This window comes from Podarcis pityusensis (assembly GCF_964106645.2).
Source record: "Podarcis pityusensis genome assembly, chromosome: 18".
NCBI lineage: Eukaryota > Metazoa > Chordata > Lepidosauria > Squamata > Lacertidae > Podarcis > Podarcis pityusensis.
This window is the reverse complement of record NC_138043.1, coordinates 438,230-466,082: the sequence shown is the minus strand read 5'-3', so window position 1 is coordinate 466,082 and position 27,853 is coordinate 438,230. Positions and strand designations below refer to the sequence as shown.

General features: G+C 53.3%; 1 protein-coding gene across 1 annotated transcript in view; it reads right to left on the bottom strand.

Moving 5' to 3' along the window:
- The window catches only part of INSR (insulin receptor), a 49,088-nt gene extending 21,235 nt beyond the window's left edge, over window positions 1-27,853 (bottom strand). The window contains exons 1-2 of the mRNA XM_080988746.1: window positions 27,690-27,853; window positions 12,677-13,225 (exon numbers count right to left, since the gene is read on the bottom strand). Of these exons, the coding sequence (XP_080844872.1) occupies window positions 12,677-13,225; window positions 27,690-27,765 (625 nt within the window). The 5' untranslated portion in view covers window positions 27,766-27,853. The remainder of the gene's footprint in view (window positions 1-12,676; window positions 13,226-27,689) is intronic.

Sequence of the window (27,853 nt, the reverse complement as noted above, 5' to 3'; positions counted from 1 at the left end):
GTTTCTTTGCCTGCCTGCCATTATTTTAATAATAATAATAACAGGAGTAAAGCAAACCAAAAGACCTGGCGTGAGTCCAGACCGCAGGCCACGGGGAGGAGGAGAAAAATATATAAACATGTATCTCTAGATATGTAACATGGCTGCCGATCCCGAGAAATCCAGGCCGGGAAAAAGGGCTCCCCCAGGAGAACCGCCCTCTCCCTGAACCAATGCCTTGGCTGCTTGGAGTGGCGAAGGGAGGAGGGCGTCATTCAAGACATTTTTCCTGCCTCTGCACAAAGCAAACAGATCCTTAACCCCTTCGGCCTCTTTCCGCAGCTGAGATCCAGCGCTGAAAAAGTTGAACGCCACGTTGCAGCATCGGGGCTTGCGATAAATAGCATGCCAGATCCAACAGAAGAAGCAAAAAAAAAGAGGAGCTTAGCGAATGGCGTCGCCTGGAGACGCATGCAAGGAGGGAGCTGCCTTATAGAGCCAGGCACTGGCTGGCAGTGGCTGGCCAGGGTTTCAGGAAGCGGGTCTCTACCAGGCCTGGCTCGTTGCTGCTGGCACGGACTGGCAGCAGCAGCCCTCTGGGTTTTTAGATGGGGTTTCCCCCTACCAGTGACTGAGCTTCCGCATTCGAATCAGGTGTGTCTCCCCCCCCCCCCCGGTCAAAATCCTTCCCTTAGAAATAAAGTTCAGATTGACTGTATCAGGAAGTTTTTAAGCTCTGGCGTTTTATTGTGTTTTCATTGTTGCTGGAAGCTGCCCAGAGTGGCAGGGGAAACCCAGCCAGATGGGAAGGGGTATAAATAATATTACTACTATTCCTCGTTGCTCTGAAAAAAGGCTGGATTGAATGCAAAATTGAATATCCAGTCATATAGACCCTTGGGCTGCTCTTGTGAGGAGGAGGGGCTCTTGCATTTGAATCCTGCTGGGGTGTCTGGATGGCCGCTGGGGCAGATGGGCATGCTGCAAATAATAAAATTATCATCGTTCTTATTTAGGCTGCCGGCCGGGATGGGCCCCCTTTGGCCCGACCCGGCAGGCTCTCAGTAATGCCTGCACTGACTGGCAGCAGTTCTCTGGGGTTTCCCCCCCGAGATGCCCCATGGGCCTTCTGCATGCGGAGCAGGTACCCTAACCACTAAACTACGGGTTTTCCGAAGGTGTGCCCTGCCTCTCACCGTAGAAAGAGGCAGCTGTACTCCCATGAAACATGGAAACGGAAGGGCGCCGGAATCCGGTGCCCAGTTCTCCCAGGAGCCAAGCAAGCAGGATTTGAATGCGACTCTCCCTGCTGCAGAGGCCCCATGCTTGTTGCCAGGATCGCCCTCTCCATTGTCTATCCCTCTTTTGAAGCCACCCTGCGCACTTCGCTGAGACGGCAACTGCGGAAAAAGTTCCCAGGTTGAAGTGAGAAACCGAGAGAGAGAGAGAGAGAGAGAGAGAGAGAGAGGGACAGACTGACTGCCGGTCCATGAAGGCAACGAGGGCCAGGTGGGCTGACTTATAGATCATGGAACTGTAGCGTTGGAAGGGACCCCCAGGGTCATCTAGCCCAACCCGCTTTGGAAAAGCCCAGGGCACAGGAAAGCAAGCCAGTCCTGAACGGAGGATGCCAACAAGCACACGCCTTCTGCACGGGCAATGCCGACTGGAATATGGGTGTGTCAGATCCACTCCTGAGCCAAAGTTGGGACCTGATCGAGACCTGGCACACGCAGAAATCTGTTTCTGGGGCGGAGAGGAGAAGAGAGGGCTCCCCTCCCCACCAGTAAAACTGCAGACAACTCTGCAGGGAGGGCGCGCCTGGGCTTTGAGGTTTGTGTTTGTGCGAGGCTCCTCAGACTCAGCGTCCTGCTGACGGGAACTGAACTCACATCTGCCACAAAATAGCCCCACCATATGAAACAGGCACCGTTTCAGCTGCAGGGTGGTTCCGGTCCATGTCAGAATCGGGCCTTTCGAGGGGTGCAGAACCTTCCCCTTGTGCATAAGGCAGACGCTGTCACTCTGGCCTTCTCAGCGCCTCAGAGGAGCAGGCAGAGGGCCCGTTTAGCCCAGGATCCCGTTCTCCGGAGGCCCCAAAGGAAACTCGCAGTTTTGACCTCGGAATACATGGCAGCGGCCTCCCCCAACTCCTGTGGGAGGCAGTTCCAAAGGTGAACACAGCTCCTTCCTGAACCTTCCGGCATTCAGCTTCACCGGGCGCTTTCCCCAACGCGCCTTTCCAGTGGCGGACATCTCCATCTTGGTCTGTGTCCTGACCCGGCAGGATGACCGAGAGGAGGAAGAGGATTCTGCTGAGGGGGGAAGCCAGCGCTGGGACACCCCCCGGGGCAAGCCAGGGCCTGGGGCGCAGAACGCCTAGGCTGCTGACCGGAGCTGGTTATCGGCAACATGTGACAAGCCTGCTGAGGAATCCGCCCCGGCTGCCAAGATGCTACTGGGCCAAATTTAAAGTGTTGCTGTGGGCGGGCGAAGAAGCCCTGAATCCAAGACGCTGCCTTTTGCTGCCTGTTCCTGCCTTGGGTGTCTATTGAGGAAACACCGCGAGCTGCTCCTTACGGGTCGACGCTAACGGAGTTCCCTGCCTTTCCACACAACTTATTTTCATCTGTCAGACTTGCATGCCGCCCTTCGATAAAAATATACAAGCCAAAAAGCACAAATGAATAGTTAAAAGAACAAAACAAGAACCTCCCCTCCCACAAAAAACCAAACCCCACTCAGTGAAATTTATCTGCAAAGGAAGCAGCTTAAGACAACAAATAAATAAGGCGCACTTTAAAACAAGCACCAAAACCAGTTTTCTTCTTCTTGAACTCATTCATCTTTTTTATCTGATAGCAGGGAAGCAACAGGCCCTCCAGCCATCTGAAGAGTGAAACTTGAGTGGGTGTGTTTGTATATGTGCATGAGAGAGAGAGAGATTTCCCTCGAGAAACTACGCAGCCCCGATTCTCTCTTGCGCAGGGACGCGGAATGAAGGCTGCCTTGTCCAGAGCCGGTTTTGTCCACTGGGCTCAAGACAGTCTACACGGGCCAACATTCAGGGTGGGGAGGGAGCCAAGATCCTGCAAGACATGACCGAGGAAGAGGGGGAAGTAGCAGATCCTGCCACTGCCTTGGCGCTCTCCATCTCTGCTCCCAAAAGTGGAAGAGACCCGAAGACACATCTAGTCCAACCCCCTGTGATGCCTCTATTCAGAAAGGGATGCAGCCACTGCCCACCTGACGCCTCTGTTCTGAGGTGTTTTGTTTTTATTAATCTGCTAGAGGTCAAAAAAGAAGAAGCAAGTTTCTTTTCAGCCCCCAATTTCCCCCGAACTCCTTTCTCCACCCCGCTGGCTCCCCTGTGGCATGTGGCAGCCGTTCTGCTTTCCCCTACAAGCACAAACCCTTCTGCTCCTGCAAGTGTCAGCCTCCCTGCTTGCAAACCCAGGACGGTTATTAAGCAAGCCCAAGAGGAGCCCTGTACTCCTCGCCTTTCCCTTAAACGCAGCAGCGCTGAATCAAGGCAATAGGATCCCTCCCCAAAGCAATTGCACAAAGGGGTTTGAGTGGGGAGGGAACACCTTTGGCGGAGCAGGCGAACAGTAATAATGAAGGGAGTTGCAAAAGCATCTTCCCTCAAGGAGCTGCTGGCGAAGAGCTCAGTGAAAATGCCCGGGGGGCTGCACTGAGGAAAGAGGATTCAGGGACAGCACATTTGAACCCACCACGACCAGAAGCAGCAAGAACAGAGGGCCTGCAGACTTTGAAGTCAAGGAAGCAGGAATCTGGCGCCAGAGGAGGAAACATCTGCCCAATCTTCGCCACAACCTCATTAAGCCGTGCCCCGGCCTCTAGCGCTTGCCCGCTAAAAATAATTTTAAAAAGAAGGGACGCCTAAAGGCGGCACACAGCTGATGGGGGTCCCAGCTCTGCTTGGCGTCTGCCGCCCTCTGCACGCCCGGGTCGAGAGCCAGGATGCAACCGCTTCCCGGGGCAGGAAGGAAGGTGGTGTCTGGGCAGACGTGACCCCCGGGCCGTGCGCGGACAGAGAGCCAGAGCCCCATCGTTCCGCACTGTTTTGACCGGGACTCTGGTGATGTCAGCTCCAGAGAGGTGGCGTTCACCCACCGGACTTCCTATTCCTCGCGAGTCCTGTTGCGGCCGCTTGTGCCCGTGACGGCTCTGGGGTGGTTTCTGCGTGATCCTGCTTCCGAATACAAAAGGTACCTTGGTTTCCGCTTGCTGCCGGTCCCAGAACTTCCTGCAGAATCCCTCACAGAAGGCGGAGGAGGCCTAAGGGAGATTTTGTTCCAGGAGGACGGAAGAAAGAGACTGCTGGGTCAGCCCAAAGGCAGCCCATCTCATCCGCAATCCTGCTCTTCGCACTGTGGCCAGGCAGGCGCCCCAAGGGGAAACTTGACGGCAGGACCTGAGTTCGAGAGCAACGCCCCTTCCCTCTTGCAGTTTCTAGCAACTCACATTAAGAAGGATACTGAGCAAGGACGCAGCGCACAGCCATCCTGGCTAGTACCCCTCCAGAGCCCTCTCCTCCTCCATAAATTTGCCCAACCCTCTTTTAAAGCCCTCCAAGTTGGTGCCTCCTGCAGCAGGGAGTTCCACAGTTTTGACCATGTGCTGTGTGAAAAAGCCCGTTCTTTTGTCTTTCCTGAATCTTCCAACACTCAGCTTTGCTAGATGTCGACAAGAGGGGTGGGATGGGGGACTTCTTCCTGTTCGCTTTCTCCGTGTCACAGAATCCTAGAATCGTAGACTTGGAAGGGGACCCCCAGGGGTCATCCAGTCCAACCCCCTGCAATGCGGGAATCTCAGCTAAAGCATCCAGGACAGAGGGTCACCCACGTTCTGCTTAAGAACCTCCAAGGAAGGAGAGTCCTTCCTACTGCCAAACGCAGAACTGGCAGGGAACTTTAGCGGACAATTCACAGGGGCGGCTCGCCGCTAATCCACCTGCTTGCTGAACCAGAACCAACAAAACGAGCTGAATTTGCAAGGGGGAAAGCTTTGGTAAAAAGCTAACAGTAGCCCCAGAAATCCGCGAGGAGGGAGCTTTCGGCAGGCACCCCCGAAATGCCTCGAGAGCGCTCTGCCAGGCTAGCTGATGCTGCCATGTATTCCGAGGTCAAAACTGCAATAAATCAGGTCTGAAAGCGAGGCAGGAGGTGAGCCCGGATTACTGCCGTGACCGGAGGGTGGCGATTTGGAGCCATGGTATGGAAGCCACATGGAACAAGACTGAGTAAAACCCAGACAGGCAACTTCAGCAGGGTTGCAGTTTGGGGGAAGAGTCCATTTTGGGACAGGCGTGGTTTCAAAAAGGAAGGAAGGCACAGGTGAGGGTTAGGCTGACCTCAGATGCACCTGGGTAGTGACTCCCCAAGGCGTGACTCGGTTTCCAGGGGCCCGAGACCGGCTGTAAGCGGCTTGGTTTTGAAATGGTGAAATAAACAGCAAACGTTCCCCCCGGGACGTTTCCACAGCCATTCATTGATTCTCAACAGAAGTATCAGATAAGCTGTTTATTCCACAGCTGCATGTGAAATCTTAAGACTAACCAAAAAACCATATATATTTTTCCAAGTTTCAAAACTTTGAAAGGCTTTATTTCACTCGTGGATGAAGACAAAGAGGCCCAGGTCAGATCGCACGCTCCCAGGGGCTGCGTCTGCAAAAGGGGTCGGGGGGGAAAGGCCTCGGGGAGCTGCGGATCCGGCAGGCAACTTGGCGCGTAACGTACAAGGGCAGCTCCCCATCTGTGGGAAGAGGAAGAGTGCACCCCGTCTTACGCAAGGCTGTTGCAACACCGCAGCAGCACGTGAAAGACTTTGCAACCGCGGGTAGAGCTCTTGGCATTTCAGCAGTTCATTAATTCGTTCTGTTCTGGCTTCTGAGAAGGGAGATTTTTATCTCCTCCCCACCCCCACCCCAGCTCCGCAGTTCAACTTTCCGACAAGGGAAAGTTCCCAAATCCCTTTTGCAGAATCTTGAGGGGCAGGGAGGAGAAGAGGAGGAAAGGGAATCCCTCCATTTCCGTCCTCTGGTTCGTACTGAAACACGGACAGCCTCACTCGGCGGAGAGGGGATAGAAATCAGAGGAGCAGGATTTCACCCCTGCGAGGGCCTGCACTTGTTATTCTTTGGATTCTGGGGAACGCCAGAGAGAGGGAATTCCAGGAAAACATCTGGAGCGAGTCGTGCCCGGGCGAGACGCGGGGAACGTTTGCTGGAAGAGCTCCGATTACCTAAAGAACAGCAACGAAAGCAGAAGAGAAAGAGAAGCAGGAGGCCCACAAGGTCCAGGAGCCAAGAGACCCTCAGAACCGCTGCCACACGGGCCAGCCCTGCAGGGCTGTTGTTAACTCAGGGGAGCAAGAGCATATGAACCTACCCAGACTCTGAGATCATCTTCTGAGGCCCTCCTTCGTGTGTCTCCTCCTCGAGAGGTCAGGAGGGTGGCAACACGAGAGCGGGGCCTTCTCTGCAGTGGCTCCCTGTCTGTGGAATGCTCTCCCCAGGGAAGTTCGCCTGGCGCCTTCATTGCACACCTTTAGGCACCAGGCAAGAACGTTCCGTTTTAACCAGGCCTTTGGTTGGTCTGATTGACATCCTATTCGCTTTTAAAATGTGGCTCTCTTTTTTGGGCGTTATTGGGTTGTTGTTTTTATTTTGATTATATATATATATTGTGGTTTTTATGTTGATCTTTTATGTGAACCGCGGTTTATAAATTCAACGAATAAATAGAAAGACCCGAGGCCAAGCAGCTAGAAAACACTGCTTCCTTCCTTCGAGAACGGAGGCGTCTGAGAATCACTCCCTGGTGAGCTTACGGCTTCTGCAGGCAACATCTGTGGAGGAAGTGAGGGTCCCGGAAGCCCCTCTGCCCTGCTAAAGGCAGCCCACTCTGCTTTGCACTGGACCCCTCAGCAAGGCCAAGGCGGGCGTGGGACCCCCCTCCGACGCACTGCCCAGCCTTGCACCCTGGGGAGGTCACTTTGGTGTGCTGCTAACGCAGCGGTTTGACTTCACCCCCGGAGGCGTGCTCCATTGCCTCTCCAGACAGATTGCCTCTCCGATGCCCAGCCGTAATCATGAGGACTAGAACCTTCTTGTTTACTTTGAAGGGAAGGACCATCGCTCGGCTGCAGAGCACCTGCTCAGTGTCCAAAAGGCCTAGTTCCCCAACGGCTGGGAAAGACCCTCTCTGCCGGAAACCCTCGAGAGCCGCTGCCAGTCCGTGGCGACAACACAGCTCTAGATGGCCTTGTGAGAAGGCACCAACCATTCCTGCCTTTTGCTCCGGGCTGCTTCTTGTCCCGCCTGCACGCTCTCAAATTCGTTTGGCAAGCTCCGTTCCACACAGATTTCTTTTTAAAGAAGGAGAGGCCTTCATCGTCGTTGTCATCCTCCTCTCCCCCCGCCCCCCAGCTGACAGTCAGGGAGCCGCCTGGCGGTCCGGGCCCAGTGATTCCAGCGTGGCCACATAGCCAGCATTCCACAGGAATTCCGGAGCGACGGGCCTCCTGTGGAAGCTCAGAGGGACAAATGCGTGCGCTCTGCTAAGTGGGAAAGCATGCAGCAGGGAGGCTGCGTGAGGGAGGGCACGGCGCAAGCCGCTCCTGCACCCCTGGCCGTCACCCGAGGGCCTTCCGTCTTCCACCATCATTTCGCGCCTCTGCACCAGGAACTGTGCAGAAAGTCAGGGCCGCAGGTGAGCCAGGCTGCCACTAGAAAAGGTGGCCAGTCCCTGTCCATGCTGCGTCCAGCTATCTCCGGTCTCCTCCCTCGGAGGTGGTCAATGCCTCCCGCCACCAGTTTCTGGTGTGCGTTTGGGGGCTTCCCTTACGGGGTCACCTGTGGTTGGCCACCGTGACCGCAGGGTGCTGGATGGGACCCCTTTGGCCTGACCGAGACTGCCGTGTTTGAAATTAGAATTTTGCATCCGGCGCTGCGCATTGAAGGAGAACTATATGAAAATAATGTGCCGTTGGTATTTAACACCTACAAAATTAGCAAAGAGGTATTTGTTGTTGTTGTTTAGTCGTGTAGTCGCATCCGCCTCTTTGTGACCCCCTGGACCAGATCACGCCAGGCACTCCTGTCTTCCACTGCCTCCCGCAGTTTGGTCAAACTCATGCTGGTAGCTTCGAGAACACTGTCCCACCATCTCGTCCTCTGTCGTCCCCTTCTCCTTGTGCCCTCCATCCTTCCCAACATCAGGGTCTTTTCCAGGGAGTCTTCTCTTCTCATCAGGTGGCCAAAGTCTTGGAGCCTCAGCTTCACGTTCTGTCCTCCCAGTGAGCACTCAGGGCTGATTTCCTTCAGAATGGAGAGGTTGGATCTTCTTGCAGTCCATGGGACTCTCAAGAGTCTCCTCCAGCACCAGAATTCAAAAGCATCCATTCTTCGGCGATCAGCCTTCTTGATGGTCCAGCTCTCACTTTGATACATCACTACTGGGAAAACCAGAGCTTGAACTGTACGGACCTTTGTCGGCAAGGTGATGTCTCTGCTTTTTAAGATGCTGTCTGGGTTTGTCATTGCAAAGATGTATAGAACTGCTTCAAATGTATGTTGGAAGTGTAAGGAGAAGGAAGGCACTTTCGACCACATGTGGTGGTTGTGCAAGGTAACAAGAGTATTCTGGGAAATGATACATAATGAGCTGGAAAAAAAATGTTAAAATAACGTCTGTGAAAAAAACAGAGGCTTTTTTTGTACTAGGAATTTGTACCAAAGGAGCGGAAACTATTCTTTATGTATGCGACGACAGCAGCGCGGATACTACTGGCCCAGAGATGGAAAGAAGATAAAGTCTTGGCCTGCAGGGCTCTCTGCGTGTTCTCAGAAGCCCCACCTTGCGTGTGTTGGTGGTGGAAATATTATCACTTGCTAGGATGGGAAAACGCACGTGCCGCAACCGCCGGTTGCCAACTTCCACCAATAATAATAATAATAATAATAGATGCGCCAACGTCTGAAATAAATAAAGAAATAGCTCTCACACCAGCAACAGGAAATATATTCCTTTCCTTTGCTTTTCTTGGAGCTTTAAAGAAACATCACACCCTTGAGAGAACGGGGCTGATTTAATCCAGAGCTATCTATAGGCCTAGTTTCCCGTGTCAAGAGGACGGGGTTATGGGGTGGGAGAAGGAAGTGGATCGCAGCGAAGACCAGCTTACGATTTACAGGAATTCCCAGGATTTTTATTTTTATTTTTAAGTCGCAGGAAACTGTTGCTAAGGAATGTTCCCACCTAAGCAAACATTACAAGACGCTGTTTTTCCCACACACACCTCTGAACTTTGCCACCCTCTGAGAAGGCAAAGTCTCGGCAGCAAGGAAAGGAAAAAAAATAATTGAGGAAGCGAGGCTGTTCCTGCAGGCAAAGAGCTTTCCTTGGGCTCCCCAAGACATTTCAAGCGTGCACCGAGTTGCGTGGAGACCTTCGGGGAATGAGGGACCCACAACCCTAAGAAATGAATTCTAAATATTACTAATATTACTAATAAGGATGATCAGGCCAGTGGAGAGGACTTCAGGACTCAGCAGTCTACGGTTCCCCTGTTTCCTCGCCCCCAAAACAACCCGTAATTCCTCGCTCGCTCCCTACAGCAGTTGCAAATCAGCAGCAGAGGAAAACTCAGGAAGAAATTGGGGGAAACCTGGGCCAAAACCGGGGCTGGAGTGGCCAGTTTTGGGAGCAGTAGTGGAAAGATGGAGGCTGGAGGGAGAGATACAGCTGCGAGGGAGCAGAAATGGAAAATACGGACGTGTTTGAGGGGAAAACCCTCATCTTGCCAGGATTCACGGTCGAGGCCTCAGCTCCCACCCACTCACGCCTGCCTTGTTTTGTCTGCTGGATCAGAGAGAGGAGGAGAGATTAGCCAGGGCAGGAGAAGGCAAACTGTTACTTGCAGGGGGTTTGAGGCCCTGGAAGGAGGAGCAGCACCCCTCACTTTGGCACAAACAACTGTCTCGGCCTACACTGCGAAGCCGCTGGATGCAAGCCAGGGGCCCAAAAGGAACACTCATAAAAAGAGCCTCCTGGATCGAGGCCACGAGCAGCACCTGGGAGCAACAGCAACTCCCTCCCCTCCTATTTACCCATGAGAGTATTTGTATACTGCGGTGTCAGGGCAGGTTTTCGGCAATAAAAGCATAAACCCCTGCGACGGAAGCCACTACAAGGGTTAAAGGCAGGCACCAATTCAGTGTTGTGGAAGGATGTCTTCTTAGCGGAGATTCCTGCATTGCAGGGGGCGGTTTGGGGTCCCTTCCGACTCTACAATCCTGTGGTTCGACAGCAGCCTGCATAGGCCTGGTGGAATGGGAAAGTTCTCAGCAGGCACAGAAGACTCCTGCTGAGCCTCTAGTGGCAGGGAGTTCCACAGGGCCGGTGATGCTAAAGGCTTGGTTTCTTGTGATCCGTGGCAACTGCCATTCGGAGACGGCCATCGGGGCCACAGAGATAATTTGCCTAACCCCCCCTTTAAAGTAATTCATAAGAACATGAGAAGAACTCTGTAGCAGCCACCCTGGTTCAGCCTCCTGTCCTCCCAAGGAACCACAAGATGCCCCCAGGGGAAGCCTTTGCAAGCAGAACTTGCGATGATTCCCAGCAGAACAGGCACCTGCATTTTCTGCAGAGGAGGGGACCTAGCCGTGGGGTCCAACAGCCTTGTTCCCCTCCGTGAATTTGTCTAATCTGTGCAAGCATACAACAGCTGTTGTCTACGTAGCAAGCTCCTTCGAAATCTGGCAGTCAAAATATACACAAAGGAAGTTCGGCCGTGGCAGCAGTTTGTGGCGTTCAAAAAGCTTTCTCCAAGCTCTCTCTGTGTGTGTGTGTGTGTGTGTGTGTGTGTGTGTGTGTGTGTGTATATATATATATCTATCTATCTCACCGGCTGCAAATGCTACCAGTCCAAATGTTTTGGGCTTGTAAAACAATTAAAGGAAAATAAAAAAGTAAGAACGCAGAACTGACAAGGAAGCTTTGGGCAGGTTAAGTAAACCGGAGAAGGAGCTTAGCCATCACAAAGCCTTTGTTGTCTCTTCTCTCCTAGCAAGCGAGACCCAAACATTGACAGGAGAGATTCCAAATAATGACAACTGGAGAGCAAACTACAAAAAAACAAACAGAAAAAGAGCCCTTTCCAGGCAGAATGCAGAAGTTAAGCAGCTACTGAAGTTAAATCGAACACAAAGCCTCAGGGTTTGCTTCAGAAGCTTGAAGCGGGGAAGGAAACCGGTTTTGGACTTTGGCTAGTCCACCTGCTCCTGTTTGGTACCCACAGATATTTGTGAGCGGGCTTCTGCGCCGCAGCGACCCTCAAAACAGAAACCAAAACCCAGCGCAGCCGCACAAAACGAGTTGCGAGTTAACGACTTTCCAACAACGCCTGCCACTGGAAGAGCAAACCTGCCCAGGGGTCTCACTGAAATGGGAGTCTTAAAAACCACCACCACCACCGCTGGGTTTGGGCTAAAGCACTCGTTTTCATTTCGTGGTCATGCGAGGGTGGCACGATGTCTATCGCTCTGTGAACTGCCCTTTTCGGATTCATAACGTGCCTTATTTGCACTGTTAATTCGAAAGCAAATAGGAGAGGGTGGGTCCCGCGGTACAGGCTGGGAGTCCGAGGTGGGGGCTTTGTGTCTGGGCCAGTTAAGGACCGCTGCCCTCGGCAAACACCACGGACTCCGCCTCGCAGCAGGACGTAAGAAGTGGGCAGGATAGGCTAAGCCTGTGGTTCCCAACGTGGGGCAATTAGATTTTTAAGGGGGGCCATTTGAGAATGAGTTACAGTCGTATCTTGGTTCTCAAACAGATTGCGTTCCGGGAGTCTGTTCGACTTCCGAAACTGTTCAAAGACCAAGACACGGCTACCGATTGGCTGCAGGAGCGTCGTGCAGCCAATCGGAAGCTGCGCCGGACGTTTGGCTCCCAAAAATTGTTTGAAAACCAGAACACTCACTTCCGGTTTTCGATCATTCGGGAGCCGAAATGTACAAGTTCCAAGACGTTTGGCAACCAAGGTACGACTGTACAGTGGTAGCTCGGGTTAAGTACTTAATTCGTTCCGGGGGTCTGTACTTAACCTGAAACTGTTCTTAACCTGAAGCACCACTTTAGCTAATGGGGCCTCCTGTTGCTGCCGCGCCGCCGGAGCCTGATTTCTGTTCTCATCCTGAAGCAAAGTTCTTAACCTGAAGCACTATTTCTGGGTTAGCGGAGTCTGTAACCTGAAGTGTATGTAACCCGAGGTACCACTGTATCAACAAATGAATGGCCTTTTAGGCTTTCTCCACATGAATAGGAGTTCACTTTTTGAATAATAAGAATTATATGTCATGGGAGGGGGGTTCCATCAGAATTTTAGAGACGCTTAAGTATGGCATGGCTCAAATAAAAGGTTGGGAACCACTGGGCTAAACGGTGTTTCTCAAACTAAGGTTCCTAGTGGTTGGGCTACAATACCCATCATCCCTGACCTGCTAGCTAGGGATGATGGGAGCTGTAGTCCAAAAAGAGCTGGTTTGGGAAACCCCGGATTAGAGCAGAGGCCCACCCAGTCCAGAATCCTCTTCTCCCCGGCGCAAGAGCCCTCTCTCCCCCTCCTGCGGTTTATGGCAACCAGAGGCATTCAGAAGCATCCCTTACCTCTCTGGCAATGCTCGTGGCTCCAGCAGCGCTCGATGAAGATGCCGTTGATCACCGTCGGGGAGCAGACGCTCTTCCCCTTGGCCTTCCCGGGGCAGATGTCCCCGCACTCCTCGTCCCGCTTGTTGGCGACGATGTAGTTGTCCTCGACGGAGTCCACGATCCGGGACCAGTCGATGGTGGACAGGTAGCACAGCTCGGCGTTCTTCTCGATGCGCACGGCCCCCCGGGTGATGTTCATCAGGCTGGGCAGGCCCACCTCCTTCAGGTGGACCATCTCAAAGATGACCAGGGCATAGTTGAAGAAGAGCCGCGTCCCCCGGATGACCGTCAGGTTGGGGAAGAGCGTCTTGAGGCTCTCCAGGCCGTAGACCCGGAAGAGCAGCAGGTATTCAGTGACCATGGTGAGCTTGGGGAAGCTGAGGCCCCGGAAGTTCTCCGTCTTGGCCCCAAACATCAGCAGGATCTGCAGGTGGCCCTCGATCACCGTGCAGTTCTCCAGCTGGCGGAAGTTGGAAATGTCGTTCCGGATGTTCATACTGGGGCAAACTGGAAAGAGAACCAGGGACAAAAACGGTTAAAATAATCTGCTGGGAGAGCTTTTCAGCTGCCAAACAGACACCTCTCTTCCCAACAGGCAGCGGCAACAGCTTGTAATGCAGTGTTTGAAATTAGGAAGGCGCCAGGCGCGTTTTGCACCTGGCTATTGGCCACTTTCTGTTCTCAGAGCTCTCAACCTGGCTCAAGGCTAGCCAGATGTTCAACTGAGAATCAGTCAGTCAGTCCATCATTTGATAAATAAGACTTTGGAGCCGTCTTGCGCCAAAATGGCAACTAGGCATTCCATTTTGGAGACTGAAACCATGATTTGAAGTCCGGCTTATATATCTGAGTTTCTAACGCAGCTGTAACTTCAAGCACTGCGGGTTTGCAGCTGATCCGAGTTCCGCTCCGAGCAGAGCCACTGAAATCAGTAGGCCTACGTCAGTCAAGGGAGGAACTTAAGATGGATACAACCCACTGGCTGTGGGTTACATTAAGAGGGCCTTTGGGTTTTCTTTTCCAGCTACTCAGCCCCAAACCCACAGCATGTGAAAACCCCAAACCTCTCTTCCCCCACCCTTGCCCTTTTTGGGGAGAGGGTTGCCCACCCCTTGCCTGGCCTCTCTTTCACTTGGGCCAACCCAGAGGGCCACCGCTTGGGACAGGAAGGGCCGGTCTTGGGAATCTGAACCTTCCAGGCCAACTATCTGCTTCTCCCCCCCCCCCCAAGCCCTTGGCCACGAAGACGCTCCGGTGTCATAATCTGATTTAGACATGCTAATCTGCGTTGGATAACCAGAGGGCCGGGATTAGTATCCCCTCCCGGCTGCGGGATAAGCTGCCAGTGCTTAAAAGTCTTCATCTCCGAAAGCCAATTTGGACGGCTCTGAAAGGGGATTTGAGCTAATTCGCTCCGTGGCCAGTGGCCACGACAGCGACGGGCCACCCTACCAGCGTTGGGAGGGAGCGGGTTGCATTTCATCCTGTTTATTACTGGATTTATAGCACGCCTTTCTTCCCAAAGGAGCCCAGGGCGGTATCCTGCTAAACTGCACTGAGAGTAGACCCGCTGAAATTAACGGGCCTGATTAGTTAGCCCGTGTCCTTCAATTTCTATGGGTTGCCATTAAGGTAAAGGTAAAGGGACCCCTGACCGTTAGGTCCAGTCGTGTCCGACTCTGGGGTTGCGGCGCTCATCTCACTTTATTGGCCGAGGGAGCCGGCGTACAGCTTCCGGGTCATGTGGCCAGCAGGACCAAGCCGCTTCTGCAAACCAGAGCAGCGCACGGAAACACCATTTACCTTCCCGCCGGAGCGGTACCTATTTATCTGCTTGCACTTTGACATCCTTTCGAACTGCTAGGTTGGCAGGAGCAGGGACCGAGCAACGGGAGCTCACCCCGTCATTGCGGGGATTCGAACCGCCGACCTTCTGATCGGCAAGCCCTAGGCTCTGTGGTTTAACCCACAGTGCCACCCGCGTCCCACCCACGGTTGGCATTACTCGTACTCAAAACAGATCCACTGAAACCAGTATATATGATGAATAGGACTAGGCGATATATCAATATTGTGATACTGGTTTCATGATTCTTGGCAATACATCAAGGATCATTGTACTTGTGTGCTGTGCAGAAATCACAATGCGGAGAAAAGCGTGGAGCCAGCCAGCGCCTCTCCATAGCTCCATCCTTATTTCGGACATCATGATATAATATCAGTACAGTGGTACCTTGGTTCTCAAACTGAATCTGTTCCAGAAGTCCGTTCCAAAACCAAAGCATTCCAAAACCAAGGCGCGCTTTCCCATACAAAGTAATGCAACACGGATTAATCCGTTCCAGACTTTTAAAAACAACCCCTAAAACAGCAACTTAACATGAATTTTACTATCTAACGAGACCATCGATCCATAAAATGAAAGCAATAAACAATGTACTGCAGTCACACTATCAATTTATCAGTAGCTGAACTGGGTTCCACACAGTCACAAAAACAAAAAAAAGCCGCAATTACAAAAACGCAAAATAAACAGCAAAAACAGATAGACCTCAGCGTAAAACTCAAATCGGAAGCGTGTCACTTAAATCGGAAGTGTAACACTCAAAACAGAGCACTTTTGGCTTCTGAAATAAGTTCACAAACCGGCACACTTACTTCCGGGTTTGCAATGTTTGGGTTCCAAGTTGTTTGAGTCCCAAGGCGTTTGAGAACCAAGGTACCACTGTATATCACAACTGGTGACGACACTGAAAACCAGATATCGCCCTGCCCTATCGACAAACGCCAAGTCCGTCGATTCCAAGGGGTCTTTCTTATCTGAATATTACTATTCTTTGCTGCGTTCCTATCCTGCCCTTTTCTCTAAACGGCCGCACGCGTCCCAGAGAGAAGGAGAGCTGGGCCAGAGGTGGGGCTAGAGGCGGCCGAGGCCAGGCAACCCAATATCTGCAAAGGTCGCCCGTGCTTAACCCCGACAAATGTCACCGCAAGGCATCCAGCTAGGCCACTTCCCTGCGTGTCCTTTTGTAGGCGAGCAGCAGCGGCCTAAGGCCAGGTATTTGGAAACGCCTCGCCGGAGCCCGCCTGCAAGTTTTGGGGGCTGCCAAAAGCCCAGGCCGCTGAATGTTGCTGCAACCTTGAGCCGGGACTCATTCAGGGTCTGCTCAGGGACCCAGAAGGGACGAGTCGGACCGCAAGGCCGGCTCCAGAGTTGCCTTCTCCCCGTGCAATTAAAACTCGAAAGCTCCTTTTATGAGTAATTGTTTAAAGCCCATTAATCGCAAATAAAAAAAACGTTTTCAGCTGGCAGCGCTGCTGCGGAATCTGGAACAATATGGCTGCTCGACGGCATTCTTCTGGCAAGAGGTCCAGGCCGCCTTGTAAATCGTCAGTGGAATTTTTCACCTTCCCCTCTTTTTAAAGATGCAGAAAGAAATGTGGCGTCGATCTCGCGTCTTTATAAAGGCAAGGCTGGAAAAGGGACCCCTGGACAACAGTTTCCTCTTAAAAAAGCAAAAAAATCAGGACGTAAAACGTTTTGCCCCAATTTATCATTTTAAGGATTCCTTGTGGGGCAAGTTGAACGTATTGATTTAAACAGGTGGTTTCCATTCGGCGCAGAATCCGACCGGAAGCTTTTGGGAAGCCTGCGGACAGCTTTGCCTCGTTTGTGCCGCGGGGACTAACGTTCGCAAGTAGACTGCCTCTGAGTCTGGAGGTTCGACTAAGAGCCACTGACGGAGCCTGCAGCGGATTAGACTAACTCCCCTTCCACAAGGTAGCTGGAGTTTTCTACACCTTCTCTGACAGCAGAGCCGTTGTGGCAAGCAGCCATCACCTGCCACAAATCTCTTTTTATTAAGAAATCTGAGTCGGCGGCCCTCGCGGCTCCCAGGCCCATCTAGCTCCTTGCCGTCTGCACTGACTGGCAGCACCAGATTTTCAGGCGTTACCTGGAGACACTGTCACCTGGGAGTGAGCTTGCGGCATTCTGAACGTGAAGCTGGGCTGATTTAAAGAGGAACCGAGGGAGCTGCCTTGTGCTGGTTTTGGTCCATCTCACACTTTGCCCCCCCCCCTTCATGGATCACTGCCTTGCCGGGGCAAAGGGGCTTGAATAACTCAGAGAAGCTATGAACTATGCCAAGCAGGGCACCCAAGATGAACCCCCACCTCACGAGAAGAGAAGACCCTGGTGCTGGGAAAGACGGAGGGCACAAGGAGAAGGGGACGGTGGAGGACGAGATGGTGGGACAGTGTTCTCGAAGCTGCCAGCCTGAGGGAGGCAGTGGGAGACAGGAGGGCCTGGCGTGCTCTGGTCCAGGGGGGCACGGAGAGGCGGACACCACTAAACGACAACACACTTTGCCCTCCTCCCCAAGATGCTGAAACCTCATCTTTGCCCGGCTGCAAAAAGGGGCAACTGACCCTCAGGTGAGAACAGCCTTGCTGGGGGGCACCCCACGGCTGCCAACCAAATACCACCAGGACCCCACAAGCCCACCCATTTGGGGCCAGGGTGAGTCCGTGCTCTGACCCGCCAGCTGAAGACCCAGCCAGACTGGCCTTTTCCCGACGGCTCAGGTGTCAGAGCCTGAAGCTCTTCATCTCAGGGCTGCAGGTTTGAGTCCCAAACTCCCCTTTCTCTGATTCTGGCCTTCCCCTCCATGAATTTGAGGCTCCAAAGGGCCCGACTGCAAGCGAGGACACCCTCCCCATGCGTGGCTCTCAGTGACTGGTAGCCGGGGGCAGAACATGCGCCATCGCAGCCAGGAGGCACTTTTTGGGCGACCTCTCGCTTGCAAATCCTCCTGGCCTTTCTTGCAATGCTCCTTAGTCCAAACAACTCCAAACTTGTTTGCCTTTCCTTTAAAGCGGAGTGGGGGCAGAAAACCAAAGTACTGGGGCTTTTTTCCTCCCTGCTGTTCCTGCGCAGAAGGTTAGACTTATTTGTTAACCTTGAAAGCTACAAGTGCAAACCATCTTGACAAACAAATCCTTGAGGGAAAATGTGCTTGCTCGAGATATTGCGCCGTTATCTGGGCCGGGGAGTTGTTCGGCCAGAGGCACACACAGGTGCCACTCAAGGTCCCTCTCTCCTGGGCCGGCCAGCTGGCTGCTCCGGCCTCTGGAAGAACCGGCCGGCCTTGAGTTCCGGTTCTCCATCTCCCCATCCCCAGAGGAAAATGTTTGGGGAGATTGCAGGGCAGCAGGGAGGTCAAGTCTGCTGGACGGACACAACTTTGTTGAGCCACGCAACCCGGTTCATTTGCTGAGTTGCAGAGTTGCAAGGGACCCCAGGGGACATCTAGTCCAACCCCCCCTGAGAAGCAGGAATCACGAGTTTCACTGCACATACTGAGTGAGGCAGGTGTGTGCTAGGGAGCCATTTATATCCTGGAATGGATGGCATAGCTTGGTGCTACCTTTGCATGGAAGGACAGATCCTGAAGCTGAGGCTCCAAGACTTTGGCCACCTCATGAGAAGAGAAGACTCCCTGGAAAAGACCCTGATGTTGGGAAAGATGGAGGGCACAAGGAGAAGGGGACGACGGAGGACGAGATGGTGGGACAGTGTTCTCGAAGCTACCAGCATGAGTTTGACCAAACTGCGGGAGGCAGTGGAAGACAGGAGGGCCTGGCGTGCTCTGGTCCAGGGGGTCACGAAGAGGCGGATGCGACTACACGACTAAACAACAACACCACCACCTTTGCATGTGCAACACCTTCCCGTGCGGCTGGGAAACAAACCCTAGGGAGCCGCTTCCAGCGCTGAGCGAGGCGGACAGGCTCCCTCACCCCCAGCCTGAGCAGAATCGGAACCTTCTCGGCACACACCCCCCCAAACCTGAATTTTAAAGCAAAGCACAAGTCCCAGAAGCACACAATGCAAAAACAGAAAAGATGTTGGTTGCCAGCAAGCCGTTTGGGGTGGGGGGGTGGGGCGAGAGAGCATCTTACATAAGCTCCGAAGGTAGCGTACCCTTGAGGCACCGAAAGAGCGAGGGCAATTCTGGAACGCAGCAAGAGCGTGTTTGTAGTAAACAATCTGGATAACAAACCTTTAATGACTCACGAGGGGCGGCCTCTGCACGCTGCATCTGAAGCAGCACCGTGCCATTTTGATTCGCCACGACTTCCCCCCACCCACCCACCGCCGGTGCCAAAAAATCCTGTAGTCTGTGCCATGTGAGTTGTCAAGAGACCCTCTCCCAATTCTCAGCGTGCCGCCGTTCAACTCTGGAACTGGCCGCCGCAGGAGGAATGCGACGGTCGGCAAGCTCTTTGAAAGAGGGTTGGGCAAATTCAGAGAGCGGGAGCAGGAAATAATAATAATAATAATAATAATAATAATAATAATAATAATACTTTTTTATTTATACCCTGCCCTCCCCAGCCGAGACCGGGCTCAGGGCGGCTAACAACCAATAATAAAAACAAGTTGATTAAAATACAATTTAAAAGATTAAGATACAACATTAAAACAATTAGGGAGCAATCTCTTCATAGGAGGAGAAAGGAAAAAGAAAGAGGGGGAGGGAATCAAACTGATTCTGAGCCAAAGGCCAGGCGGAACAACTCTGTCTTGCAGGCCCTGCGGAAAGAAATCAGATCCCGCAGGGCCTTGGTCTCATGAGGCAGAGCGTTCCACCAGGTTGGAGCCAGTGTTGAGGAGGCCCTGGCTCTGGTTGAGGCTCATCTAACTTCCTTAGGGCCCGGGACCTCTAGGGTGTTGCGCTATATGGACCTTAAGGTCCTCCGTGGGGCATACCAGGAGAGGCGGTCCCGTAGGCACGAGGGTCCTAGGCCCTATAGGGCTTTAAAGGTCAAAACCAGCACCTTGAATCTGACCCTGTACTCCCCCGGGAGCCAAATGCTTCCAAACAGCACTTGCTGGAAAGGGCAGGAGGGCTCTTGAGCTCAACATGCGGGTTTCGCACACGCATCTCTGCGAGAAGAGCCGCCAGCCTGACCCAGAAAGATCATCTTCTGTTCTTCCGTGTGCCTTTAAAGAGCCAGCCCCTCTTCCCCACACAGGGAAATTCAACTCTGCGATGCCGGGAACACGGGCCTCCTAAGAACTACCGGCGCCCACAACAAACTACAATTCCCAGGATTCTCCCAGCATGAAGCAGCCACAGCAGGCGCCGCGACTCTCCAGCGGTCTGACTTTGCCCCTCTTGCCTTGCCTCCCGACGCGGGCAGATGCCAAGCGACTAAGGATGGGGCCTGGGCAATAACGGAAGAGGAGACTGAGGAGACTGGAGACTGCCAACGCTGAGAGGTTCAGCGCCCCAGGGGCTGGCTAGCCCTCTGAATGAAAGAAACCGGCGCAATCTTTTTGGCAGACGGACTCTCCTCTGCTTGCCTGGTTATAGTTCGCAGGGAATGATGCTGGGGGACGTGCCCCCAGTATCCTAGGTTATTCCCAGGGGGTGGGGTGGGGAGGAGAGGGATCCACACACCCCCTTTGGTTCCTTCCCCCTGTTAAATCAGCTTTTCTCAACCTGGTTACCCGACAGGGGTTGATGGTGGTAGTAGTAGTCCAAAGCAGGTTGGTGAAAGCTGCATTAAACATTTGGGGGAAGAAGGCTGTCTCAAATATAAAAGAAAATATTTCTTAACAGTTGAGAAATGCAACGCTGCTGCGATTTCTCCAAGTATGCTGCAGACAGGACAGATCCGACTAATGCTTTTCTTTCTTTCTTTCTTTCTCTCTCTCTCTCTCTCTCTCTCTCTCTCTCTCTCTTTTTACAAGAGTTCTCCGAAGGGCCTTAAAAAACAGAAACCAAACAAACCAAACGCAGTGGGAAAGTTTTATTGAATTGTACCCAGGTCTCCGTTTAAAGCCTCCACTTTTATAGTATTGTTAATGAGGCAGCGAAGGGCGTGTGGCTCTTTACACCCTGGGTTGGTTTGAACTGGGAGTCCCGAGAGGGGAGTCGGCGCCTCTTGCACAGCAGTCATGTTGGGGGGCTCTGGGTGGCCTTTGCCAGCTTGGTGCCCTCTCCTCCAGAGGTTTTGGACTAAAAAACCCGGGGGTCGGGGGGGCTGCACTCCAGAGCGCCTGGAGGGCACCAGGTTGCCGAAGCCTGCCTTGCGGGGTGAGCACATGGCTTTGGCAACGACCTGAGGTTGTGTAACAAGCCTTTCTTTGCATCGCTGCCATTTCAGGAGCCCAGGAAAGGGGCCTTGGGCAGCCAGACTACCGAGGTCCACTGAAGCCAATGTTGGCAGCACTGACTGGCAGCAAGGGTTCCCTGCGGGTTCAGGCAGGGGGGAATCCTGGCAGAGGGAATGAACCCGGGACCTGCTAGGCATACAAAGCCCTGCTCCTTCCCTTAAATGCAAAGCAAGATGCCAGTCCTCATCGTCTGATTGAAATAAGGACGGAAAAAGCTACCGATATTCTAACAAGCTCCATATTGCCCACACTGATGCGGCAGCAGCGACGCCACCGAGAACAGAACCTGCAAGAGGGCCGGCCTACCCTTGCTCATCGTCGCTTTCTATTATTTCCATTTCTGCTCAATGTTTCGGGGCAGCACTTTCAAAACTAGGACACGCGCCCTGCCATTCTGCACGGGCTGGCAGCCTGCTGCGCGCTTCTACGGGAGGGAAGTCTGGCAGAAGAGCAGCCTCAAAAAAGTCTATTGGCGCACCCCCAAGCCCCAGAACGCCGCTCCGTGTTTTGCATGGAATAACGCTTGCACAAATGTGGCCGCTTCGACGCCCGCTTTTATATATAGCCAAAGGACGGATATATAGCACAATTATACCCCTCTGTGTTCCAAATGCCACAGTCCAGAGAAGCCGTTTGGGGGACTGGTACAGCGGGCGGTTTTTGAGGGGAGGGACAGCAGCGGTTCGGGACCCGTTTGAGAAACGCTTGTGGGGAGGCCTGGAAGGGGGCGCGACCCACACCGCCTCTGCTTAAGCGTGGAGAAAACAGCCGCCTTCCTAGTTATCCCCCGGTTAAGCATTGCAACGCGCAATGTCAAACTTTAACTCGGATGCACGTAAACACGGCCGGCAGCTGGGTCAGAAGTCACTTGCTCGCGAGTAACCTCACTGCGTGTGCACTCGCAGTGGACGGGGGAAACTCAAGGAACCGTCTCCCCTCGTCTCTCATGTTCAAAACCTGTTGTGATGTTGCTCAGCGCCGGGCGGGGGAATGTTCCCCACTGAAAAGCAGCTGCTGCCAGCCAGTGTAGCCTGTATCAAGCTGGACGGATGAACGTTACACAAGGCAGCTTTCACAAGTCTGAGCTCCTTGCATTCTGGCTATGTAGTAAAAGCCGGGGGGAACCAAAACTTCTTTTCCCTCTCTCTGCAAAGCCTCCCACTTGCACTTAAGAAACCAACTTCTGGGATCTCAAAAGCACGGGGCTTCCCTACACAAAAAACAACAACCCGTATCCGGGGTAAGAAAAAAACCCAACAACACCAACAACTAAAACAATCCTTAGTCCCGTCCAGAAGAATAAGAGTTTTGTTTTCCAGCGCTTTCAAGGAACGCATTTCAGAAAATGGCTTAGGTCACGTCCGAGGTTGCCAAATGCATTTCTCAGATCGACCGCCTCGTTTTTTTCTAACACGGGGGGAAAAACCAAAGAATGTACAACTGGGAAAAAGAGAGAGAAGGGGAAGAACGAAAACTGTGCAGAGTATAACGGCCACCTCCAGTTATTATGGGGTGCTTGCTTGGCACTGCAATGCCTAACTGCTTCCAAATATTTACTTACAAAATTATTATTTTTTTATCCCATCTGTCGCCATAAGGTTCCAGGGAGGGGTTACTACAAAACTATGAAACCAGACCAAAATAAGGTTCCAATGGTCTTTCTTTCTTTCTTTCACCCATTCCAAATGGTAGAGGGCTGTATTAAATTCGCATCTCCCCCTCCCAAAAAATAATAATTCCGCCCTCCCAGGAGATGCAAGGCAAGCCACGTCTTTTCCTGAAAGTGATGCCCATCTCTGGGTTTTGCATGGGCAGAACCAGTCCGGCCTGAGAAGTCGAATGTGCAAAATTGGAAACGCCAGTCCCAGGAAATTGTGGGAGGGAAGGGGGCAGAGAGGGGACATGCCCCAGAGTTTTACGGGCTGAACAAACAGGCCGTTTCGGCTGGGAGCCTGACACATGCACAATACTAGATTAAGAGAGATTTTCGGACTTGGGCACCTCCGGAGGAGAACCCCTTTCTTCTTCCTCCTGCTTCTCTGGAAACGAGGCAGAGAGAGATTGCCTGGCAGAATGTGCTGTCGGGGAGGAAGGCCGACGAGGAACGGAATATAAAAGAGCGTGTTTCGCGGAAGCGGCCCCGATGGCGGAGAGCAAACACAACGGCTGCTTCGTGTTTTGATTGGGGATAATGGCAGCTGCTTGCATCAAGCACAGAGAGAGACGGCAAATCAGCAGCCCCCGCCAAACAGAACGATCCCTGCTAATACGCGAGAGACCGTCCCTACGCAAAGCAAGGAACTTTGGCCTGGAAACGGGAGAGTTCTGATAAGCCAGCTTCCAGGTGATTCATCTCGTCAACAGGTGTCTTTCTTCCTGTTGTTATTAAGCCACTGCTCCAAATAAAAGCCCCCCACTGCCGGCAACGCTCTTTCAGGCCTGGTTCTAGGAACCCGACATCGCCAGGGTCTCCGCGACCAAAATACATCCCAAAACACATCGCAAGAAGTGATGCAACTGCCCAGGAGCCACGAGGCACAGAGGGAGAACAGACTGGCCCCACACAGCTCAAACACAGCCCCAAATAACAGCCTGCCCAACCTGTAGGTCAGCACAGACCCACACCAGCGCTGCTCCCCACAGACTGTTTCATATATATTTTCTCTCCTAGACAATGAAACCCCCGCTGACGCGTGTATCTTCCAGCTTAACAGGGAGCGCCTTCCCCCGAAATCTGGGAGCTACAGAGGGAACTGCCTTGCGCAGAGCCAGGGCCACTGACTCCATCTAGCTCAATACTGCCCGCACTGGCTGGCAGCAGCTCTCTCCAGGATTTCTGCCAGATATTTTTTCCTGAAATTATAATGATCGTTGCCAGGTGCTGAACCAATGTAAGAGCAATTAGCTCCGACATGGGGCCTCGGCGTGGCAGAAGGGGGATGCGCCCTGCAGGACCCCCCCCAACTCTTAGCGAGGCAAGGAGCACTGGGCCAGCCCCTCTCCTCCATTTCCTTCTCCCAGCTGCTCTGCCCCGAGAGACGGTCCTTTCCTTACAAACAAGCCAAGGTTCAAGTCCTCATGGGCCCGAACGAAGCGCCGGTTTCAGCAGGAAGCTGCCTTGGGAGCAGAATCGCCTCCCTCCTGCAAGCGGCTGGCCGAGGGGGTCCATCTATCTCAGCAATGTCTCCTGCGCTGACCGACAGGAGCTGCTCAGGGGTTGGGGGGGGAGCTTTTTCAGCCCTGCCCGGAGATGCCATCTGGAACAGAACCACGGCCCTGGCATGCCAACCGGGCCACGGAATCCAGTGTGGCACTTAATTACTGTTATCGATGGTCAGGATGCGTGGAGAAGGAGGCCTCCGGGAAGATAAGCGCGATCTGTTTATTATCTCATGCCTGCTTTCGTGCTCGCCGCCTCTTCCGTCTTGTTACGGTTTTAAGCGTAATACAGCTTTTCCTTGTGATGTTTTCGCTTTTATGCATTTGTCTCCGCGTCCCGCGTGACGCCTTAAAAAGAGACACGCGCGGGAACCATCTTCCCTCTGACATTCAGAGGCATCAGCCAACGATCTTACACTTTCAGAGCATGCCAACGACTCTTCTTTTTGTACCCAGGCTCCCCTCGCCTCCATCCTTATTCCGGACATCGTGATCTATCGGTCTGCCGCGATGTTTAGCTGGTGACACATCACAGATACCGCCCTGCCCTACTAGCGGCTTATGAAGCCTAAACTACGTTTTATGTTATTTTATTTCGCCTGAATGCCTTCCCGTCATCTCGTACAACTGCTTCAATACTTTTGGATGCTAAGTGGCGTACAGATGCTTTTGATAAGTAACTAAAGGAAACTTGCTTTGTGAAGCATATAAAAATCTCCAGGCACATAAGTCTTGTGTCCAAATGCAAGAGAGAATAATTCTAGAGATCTGCTCTCCATTCCTATTATTATTATTATTATTATTTCTACTCTTATCAGTTTCATTAAAGCTTATTAATCAACGCCCTCCAGGCAAGTACAAAAGTCATAACTACCACAAGAAGAGAGGGCATAATCCCAAACGGCTCCTTTCCAATCACCTGGAACTGTTATGATTAATTCTAATTCTGCTAGTTACTAGCTAGTTACGGGTGATGCAAGCCCACACACGCTGACGCCGAAGCAAACCCCACTGAACCAGTGGATTCTGAGTAGACCACACTTTGAGGCTGCTACTACCAATTCTAATTATGCAGATACTAGAATAACGCCCACCACTGTTACTGCTAGCGTGCCACCGTAATACTGTTTATATCAATAAAACAAACTCTCGACAAGTCAAAAACACGAATCATGGCACTCCTATTATGGGGGAAGAGAAAAGCATCAGCCCAGAGGTCTCTCCTCTTCACATGCCTTCTACTATTATAATTGAGGCTACTCCCGGTAATACTACCAGTAGTAAATGGAGCAATCAGCCCAGCGGTCTCTTCTCTAGACACACCCTGTCATTAGGACTTAAATCTTCTGCTACTACTATTTGCGATACCGAAAAATCACCCCAGAGGACTTCCCAGCCTTGGGTTGTGATTTCAATCTACTACTCTTTTTTGTTAGTTAATTGATTTCTGCACCACCACGTCTCAGAGGAGCAGCAGCCACAGCGGAGAACTTAAACAGAGCATTGCAAGGACACATAGTTACGTATAAAAACATTCCATTAATACAAAGTTACGATAGAATAAATAAAAAGAGGAGCTTCTCTATCCTCTCCTTCTCCTCCTGTTCCACACCAGAAGCCTTCTGCCCTGAATGTCACAATGAATGAAATTTCCACAACTGCTCCCCAGTTGCAGCCCCCCAAGATCTGGGTGAGCGGCCCGCCAAGGCGACCCCAGTCTCCTGAACTGGCAGCGCTTCCATTAATCAATGCCTTGCAATCGAGTCTCCTCTCGCCATTCCAATTTACGTCGGCTACAACCGTATCACTGGCGCTGCCCCGAATATTGCAACTGCCCCCAAAATCTCCCCTATGTACATACCCACGGCTGGGTCTTAAACCTGGCACCCTAAACCTGGCACCCAAGCCCTCCCTCAAAAGCACCCCCTTCCATTGCAACTCTTGACCATTACGTTTTAAGTCTTCCACTACTGCCAAGCGCATCGCAGACACACAGATGGGCACCACCACCACCAACACCCCGGTCTTGAACGGTTACCCCCTTTCAAGGAAAATTTTAACTCTGGTTGAGCTGGTAGAGAGAGGTAGGGCCGTGGGTCCGAGCCCCACGTTGGGCAAAACCTTGCAAGGGGTCGGGCCAAGTGACATTTGGCGTCCATCGAAACTCTGCAAATTCTCGGATTCTACTAAGCGGTTGCTAAACACATTGCAAACACTCCTGAGCGCAACTCCAAGCCGTCCAAAATCACTCCGTCCCCCAATACAACCCCCAGCATCCCGATTAACGTACTGCAGTCGCCCCAGATGCCTCCCCACCAGGCAGAACTCCCCATAACTACTGGGGGGGGCACCCCAGAGGCCTCCTCTCCCCCCACGCGCCCTCCAGCAAGTGCGGCCAGATGTTGGGAGCCCCACCCCCAGAGGCCTCCAATCCGCTGCCAGGCACCTGGGCTTGGCTTCTGCAGCCCAGTTGGGGCCCCTTGAGGTCCGCTATGGGGCAGAGATACAAAGAGGGGCCCCACGTCCAGGAAGCAAGGTTTTGAGTTCCCCCATTGGGGGGCTGAGCTGCAAAAGCCAAGGCTGGTTTTCTCCTGACACCTGCAGTGAAGGGCCCACCCCACAACTCACTGACCCTTCTGGCTGTTACCCCCCTATTCACCCCCCCACCCCAGGAGCCCCTCGATTCCCTCTCCCTCCTGTCCATTCACCCCCACCCCCTATTCCTGCCCCCCTATTCTCCCTCTACCCCATTCACCCCCCACTCCACCTCAGGAGCCCTTTGATTATTTTCCCCCTCCTGTCTGTGCACCCCCTATTCCCTCCCCATATCCCCCCTCTCTCCCCTTCTGCACCCCCCACCTCAGGAGCCCCTCGGTTTTCTCCCTCTCTCCTGTCCACCCCCCGTGTCCCCCATCTCCCCCCACCTCAGGGGTCCTATGATTGCCGTTACCCCCCCACCCTATATCCCCCCTTGTATCCCCACGCACTCACCTAACTGCACCCTCCTGTCCTACTCCCCCTACCCGCTATTCCCCACCCCTTCGCCCCCCATATCCCCCCTCTCTCCCCTTCTGCACCCCCCACCTCAGGAGCCCCTCGGTTTTCTCCCTCCCTCCCTCCCTGTCCACCCCCCACATCCCCCCCACCTGAGGAGTCCTTCGATTACAGTTCCCCCCACTCGCCTTTCTGCACCCTCCTGTCCTGCTCCCCCACCTCCTATTCCCCACGCTTTCTCCCCCATATCCCTCCTCTCTCTCCCCTTCTGCACCCCCCCCACCTCTGGAGCCCCTCGATTTCCCCCTCCCTCCTGTACATTACCCCCTATTCCCCCCTATATCCCCCACCAGAGAAGTCCTACGATTCCCATTACCCCCCATACCCCCCCTCGCCTTTCTGCGCCCTCCTGTCCTGCTCCCCCCATACCCCCTCTCCCTATTTCTTCCCCCCACCCCATATCCCCCCACTCGCCCCCTCTTGTCCTACTCCCCCTAGGTCTCAGCCTCCTATCCCCCACCCCTTCGCCCCCCATATCCCCCCCTCTCTCTCCCCTTCCGCACCCCCTCGGTTTCCCCCCTCCCTTACCCCCTATCCCCCCCATGTCCCCCCCCCATGTCCCCCACTCACTGTGGGCGAGGCCCCCCCCGGCCAGGAGGGCGAGCGCGGCGAGCGCGGCGAGGAGCCGCCCGCCGGGCAGAGGCATGATGGCGGGGGAGCCGAGACCCGAGCCGAGGAGGAGGACCAGGCCTCCCTTCCCCTTCCCCTTCCCCTTCTCCTTCTCCTCGCGAAGG